The sequence below is a fragment of the Lathyrus oleraceus genome, chromosome 7 (genome assembly GCF_024323335.1).
Source record: "Lathyrus oleraceus cultivar Zhongwan6 chromosome 7, CAAS_Psat_ZW6_1.0, whole genome shotgun sequence".
Classification (NCBI taxonomy): Eukaryota; Viridiplantae; Streptophyta; class Magnoliopsida; order Fabales; family Fabaceae; genus Lathyrus; species Lathyrus oleraceus.
Genome location: NC_066585.1, coordinates 210,921,263 through 210,927,301, shown reverse-complemented (window position 1 = coordinate 210,927,301; position 6,039 = coordinate 210,921,263). Strand labels below are relative to the sequence as shown.

Below are 6,039 nucleotides of genomic sequence, written 5' to 3'. Positions count from 1 at the left end.
TTATATTTTATAGTACACAGTTTTCTTTTACAAACGCACCGTTGTCATATTTTTATAAAAAAATAGTAAAAATTATATTTAAAAAGTTGTATCTAAATTTTTTTATTAATTAAACTGATAACTAAAAATTATATACTTCAAAATATTTTTCAAAAAAAAGATGTTAACAAAATTTTAATATATTCAATATCTTTCAAAAAAAATCCTGCATTAATGAATGATAACTTAATTAAAATTAAATTAATAATTATGTTATTTTTTTAGTATAAATTAAAAAATTAAATGCATTTAACTATGATTTTTAATAAATATGAAATTTATCATTTTAAAAATTTAAAATTTCAGTTCTAAAACAAAATACTTTATCGGTCTCACAAAAAATAGTATCACATTTGCACTTTTTTCATATGTCAAAATAAATGTCTCTTTAGAATATCAATATAATATTTATTATTTTTGTCATTATCATATTTCTATTTATTAACTTTCATTATTTTCAACTACTCTACTAATTATAATAAATAAGAGTATTTTAATAAATGATATTAATTTTATAATTAAAATCAACTGATCTAATTATTTTCTTAAAAACCACTGTACATATCTTAAATAAAACATTTATTATGCGAGGGTGGGAGTAAATTAGAAACACATACCAACCCACCTCTTTCTTTTTTATTCTTCCAAATGATATTCAAATAATTGCTTCATTCTATGTTTGCTATGTGAACAAATTTCTCTTTCCAACGTGATCTTCATAGCTGTAATACGTTCTTCCAATTGGTGCAGTGAATGTTTTAGACCCGTAGCTGAGACAAAGCTGTGTTTATCACAAGAAAATGAAATTCCATAAACATGTTACTTAATGTAGAGAAATCACGTGGTGTAGCAGTCCTACAATTTATGCAAAAGACTTCTAAGGATAATTAGCTATCACCTGACCTAAGAATTTTGTTTTTACTCTTAAAAAATTGAATTAAAATTAACTTATATAATAAAAAATATTTAATTTATTTAATTTAAATATTAAAAATGTTACTGCATACAAAAAGATTCTATTAAATGCACCACGTCGGCACGTCCAACATCTGGACCCTATTAAGACAAGAACTGGCTATTAGCCTTGACCATAACCAAGAATGTCTCTTTTCTTGTTTTTTCTACCATCCCAAAAATGATGTATCATAATTGCTTCAGAACTCACATTTCAGAATCCAAAGATGAGTATAGAAGCATCATTAATAGATTTTCATTTTTATAGAAGAACTGAATTGAAATGCTCAACGAACAGTCTACACAAACTAGTTCTATTCAAACATTGCTGATTCAGTGCTATTTTCAAAGGACCACCTGAATAACTACTACAACATCAATTTATTGTTTTCAAAAACAAAATATAGTAAAGGGAACAAATTCAAAGTTTCATCTACCAACTTTTGTATAGTAATCTCTTCTTCCATAAGATGTTTCATTTTATGTTTCAAAATAATACTAACAACTTTTATATTACTATTCTCTTATTTAATAAATTTTACTTAACTAACTAATTTATTAGATTTAATAATAAAAATAGTTTAGCTAATTCTTCTTCCTATCACTATTATACAAAATATATAAGTTGGAAAATAAACATGTTTATCCCGTTTATAAAAAAAAAAGGACAGAGTAGGAAGTGAATTAAAGTCTTGACACGATAATATAATTCATATTCGCATTGTTTATTTAAATATGTCCGGATTTTAAAGAGAAAATTATTTTTAATTGATTTTGAATTCGGATTTGAATTTTTCACGTTTATAAAATATTAAAGCGAATCAGGAGTAATGAGACACTAGTAGTAGTATTTATTCCGAATCTATTCCGTTTATTTCATTATATACTTTATTATTTAGTTTTGATAATTTAAAATATTAAATCCGTAGGTAATGTTTTAATATTTTATTTATATATATATATATATATATATATATATATATATATATATATATATATATATATATTTTTTTAAAGATTGTTTTATTTTATTCTTTTGTAATGCAATTTGATTTTTTTTAAATAAATATTTTTATTTAAATAAATTAGTTTTAATAAATAAATGGTGGCATATCAAAAATATTCGAACTCAACATAAACCCGTTTAAGACCGATTCCGATTTAAATTTTAACTCTACATCATTTTTAGAGATCAAGATGGGATAAAATGATTATTTGAAGATTTGAGTTTGGATTTAGGAGAGAAAACAACTATCTCGCCTAATATGAACTTAATCTATTAAAAATTTTAAACAAAATTTATCTATATTATTAGATAGATTATAAATAAATTTAACTTTTTTTTTTATAGATCTTATGAAAAAAAACTAACATTTTTGACTTTTTTTTCGTAGAATTTATGAAAAAAAACAACTTTTCTTATAACAAATTGAGGGTTTACCCCAAACAAATTTTAAATTATTTTTTTAACAATTTAATCTTTTAAGGTTTTTTTTAAAAATAATTTGGCTCTTTAAAGCAATTTTCACATCCTTTATCTCATATTTTGAATGTTAAAAAATATCTTACTGTTGTATTTTGGATTATAATTTATCATTTTCATTCGACACTCAAAATAACCCATTCATAATTAACATCTTCATTTTATTATGAAATAGATAAAGGTACTTAAATGATCAAATAATTAAAAATAGTTAAAATACCAATCTATTACACAAAATTAACTCAAAAAGTACACCTTGAAAAAGTGATACTCATTAAAATAAATTAAATTTTCCAAATCTAAAACCTTGATTTTTTATATTAAGAAAGTTTACTTCTTTTTTTTCTTTTCTTTTATTTGTAATCTTATCACGTAAAAAATTTCCAACACTAGCCGGAGGGTGATTCATTCAAAACACATGAACATTGCTTCCATAACCACAAACAATTGGAGACAAATCAAATGCAGTTACAAAACACATAACAACTCTGCTTAAAACAATAAAGTTTTGAAGGTTTAATTCAACATTGAACATAAACATTGCTTGTTCCTTAAATGGAGTAAATAATTAACTACTACTATGACCAACTGAGCTTTGCCTTGATTCTTGTTGAGACTGTTGATCTTCTCTTATCTCCTGAGAATCCTCAGCAGCGTCGGGTTCATTCACCGGCGGAGGCGATGATGGTGGTGGTGGAGGAGGAGGGTCTACTCTGCTGCCAACACATGAAGAACATTTGGTTTCAATCCATGATTCAATGTCGTATTCGCCATAACCCATGACCCGACGACCCGAACAAAGCCTACCAATCATAGCGGAAATGATACCCAGAATAGTGATGACGGTAAGAACAGCAATGACGGGTCCAATTGACCCGTGATCAGAATGGGTTGTGTATGCCTGTTGGGTTACTTCTGTGGGTGGTGGTGGTGGCAGGAGTGTAATTGGTGTGGACATTTGAGAACAACAGCTTCTTCTTGTTCTTCGATATATTTGAGGTTTAAGGTTTTGGTTGTGGTGTGGAGGATATGAAAATGATGACTTGTGTGAGAGAGAGGATTTAGAACGGGTTCTAATATGAAAATGGTTTAACTTCAAAATTGAGTCTTTCCATGAATTTATATATTTTTTCTATTAGAGAGAGAATGAGAATGTAATGAACAAAAATAATATATTTTATTTACTATTCTCTCGTTTAAAATTGATCACTTCACAAATATTAAAAAATATATATTTATATATATTTTTATTAAAATATTTTTATTATTTATTGAAAATAATAAAAATAATATTAATTAAATAATAAAATTGATTTTAAATAAATCATTGTTAGTACTATCTTAGAAGTAGTTAAAACAATTATATACGTAAAAAAAAATATTGCTTGGATTAGTTTATGTGTTATTTTTATAAAACTATATTATATTTTAATGATATAATAAAAGATGATGGGTAATGTAACTCAAATGATATTTACTACTTGAGTCAAATGGATGTGAGCTAATAAAACCAAAATAGTCATGAAGAAAGTCTTCTCTTGCAAAATTTGGTAACCTTGATATTCTTCTTAAAAACAGCCAAAAACTTGTTCAAAGGAGATGATAGGTTCGACAACAAAAATAATATCCAACCTATGATAACTAATCAAATTTCGCATGCAATATGTATTTTGGTGAAGAAATAAGATGTGAGATAGTAAGATATTTTAGCATTTGTTTTAGCATTTTCATGTCTATAGCCGATAAATCTAAATCTAAGTGTGATTTTGTTTGATTTCAAAAAATTTATTAATCCATATCAATTTGAAAAAAATATTTAGTAAATCACAATTTATAAAGATTGAAGAAGATTTAATTGGATATGGTTTAACCAAAAGCTTTGGATTTGATTGGATTGAATTTGCATTGAAGAAAAGATCTATTTGAATATGCTTGAACCAAAATTTGGTTCAAATTTATTTTGTCCAAGATTGTGCAAAATTGATATGCAAAGCTATTGATTGAAGATTTATATTCTATTGGATTTGTTTTAATTACAAGATTTGGATTTGTACTTGATGAATAAATATTCAATCTCAATTAAAGATGATTTAAAGTGTGATTTAGTTTTTCGCAAGAGATTTATTCTGAATCTTTTATTTGAGAAGTTGGAATTGTGATGTATATCAAGTAAATATTTTATTTAATTTGTTCAAGATTTAGTATGTTGTTTCTTGGATAGATGTCAGGTCAAATGTTCCAGCATGCGTGCAACATCTAGTCTTTGTCAGTTGGTCATGATTGTTGTTGTTCTTAGGGGTGTACATGGGTCAGTTTGGATTGAATTTAGCAAAAACTATGACCTAATCCATACAGGATATATCTGTTTGGGTGAGGTGAAATAACCACCCACAACATCATTGGGTCGGTTTGGATAAAACCACAAATTTGTGGGTTGGATAGTGCGTTATCCATTTTTTTCCTTTTTTTTCTTCCTTATATAATTATAAATGGCGTGTTACATTTTTTATTACAGCTATTTTTTTAAACATCAAATGTATAAATGTACGATACAATTCATCATAAACATATTTGTAAAAACCAAAGTTACATTATGGTAATACCTAGAAATGCATAAAATACTTGCAACTTATATGAATTAGCATAAACATATTCAAAGTGCAACATCCTAAATAAGTTAAAATCATTACTTACAAAATAAAATATGTTCAAGAGGTTGTAATTGAAGGAAACAAGATTAAGGTCATCAAAGTCATCATTCATCAAATTACAAAAAAGAGCAAAAAAATAGATAATCAATAACTCGTGAGTTTTGTGGGTTGGGTGTGGGTTTACCCATAACCCAATTATTTTGAATGATTTTTTTTTTGAGAATCATGTTCATTCAATTACTCGACCCAACCCATTTTTTTGGTCGGTTTGGGTGGGTTTTACCAGGTTTATTGGGTTTACCCAACCCATGTACACCCATAGTTATTCTAAGCAAAATAAAATGGTTATTTTTCAATCAGATTTGTTACTATCGTTTAATAATGTGTTATTTAGATTTATTTGGCATATTGAATAAGATCAAATCTAATTATTTGGAGATTTAAATTTGTATCAAAATAAATCAAATCTTTATTTTAGAGATTTTTGTTGGAACAAAATTGGTTAAGATCATATCTCTTGGATTTTGATGATAACAAAGTATTTAAATGACAATTGGGTATTCTAACACATGTTCAAGTATGCATGATTATTTGATTAAGAAAATATGAAAAGAAACTTGAGGAATCTGCATCTGAAGATCAGACTCTGGATCTGAAGACCACTTTTGAAGAAGTCCAGACTCTGAAGAAAGTCACCCTCTGGTGACCCAGACTCTGAAGCTTTAGAAGTCAATAAGAGAAATCTGATGTGATCAGCCTATGAAGAGTGAAGTCTAAAAGAAGTCAACCTCTAAAACAAAAGCTCTTCAACCAAGGCAACTCTGACAGACTCAGAGACTTTTTGATCACATGAAGACTTAAGGAAAAATCTATTCTTTGATGTTTGGGCCTCGATGGATAATTCCTCTTGAA

The 6,039-nt window shown here is 26.6% G+C and overlaps 1 protein-coding gene across 1 annotated transcript; it reads right to left on the bottom strand.

Annotated features, from left to right (window-relative positions):
• Nucleotides 1-3,044: 3,044 nt before the first annotated feature.
• On the bottom strand, nucleotides 3,045-3,434 carry LOC127102976 (uncharacterized). Its single transcript, XM_051040282.1, has one exon. The coding sequence runs from the start codon at nucleotides 3,432-3,434 to the stop codon at nucleotides 3,045-3,047; it is 390 nt and encodes a 129-aa protein (XP_050896239.1).
• Between the last annotated feature and the right edge of the window lie 2,605 nt (nucleotides 3,435-6,039).

Coding starts and splice junctions, on each gene's coding strand:
- LOC127102976 (XM_051040282.1), bottom strand. CDS start 3,434: ATGTCCACACCAATTACACTCCTGCCACCACCACCACCCACAGAAGTA.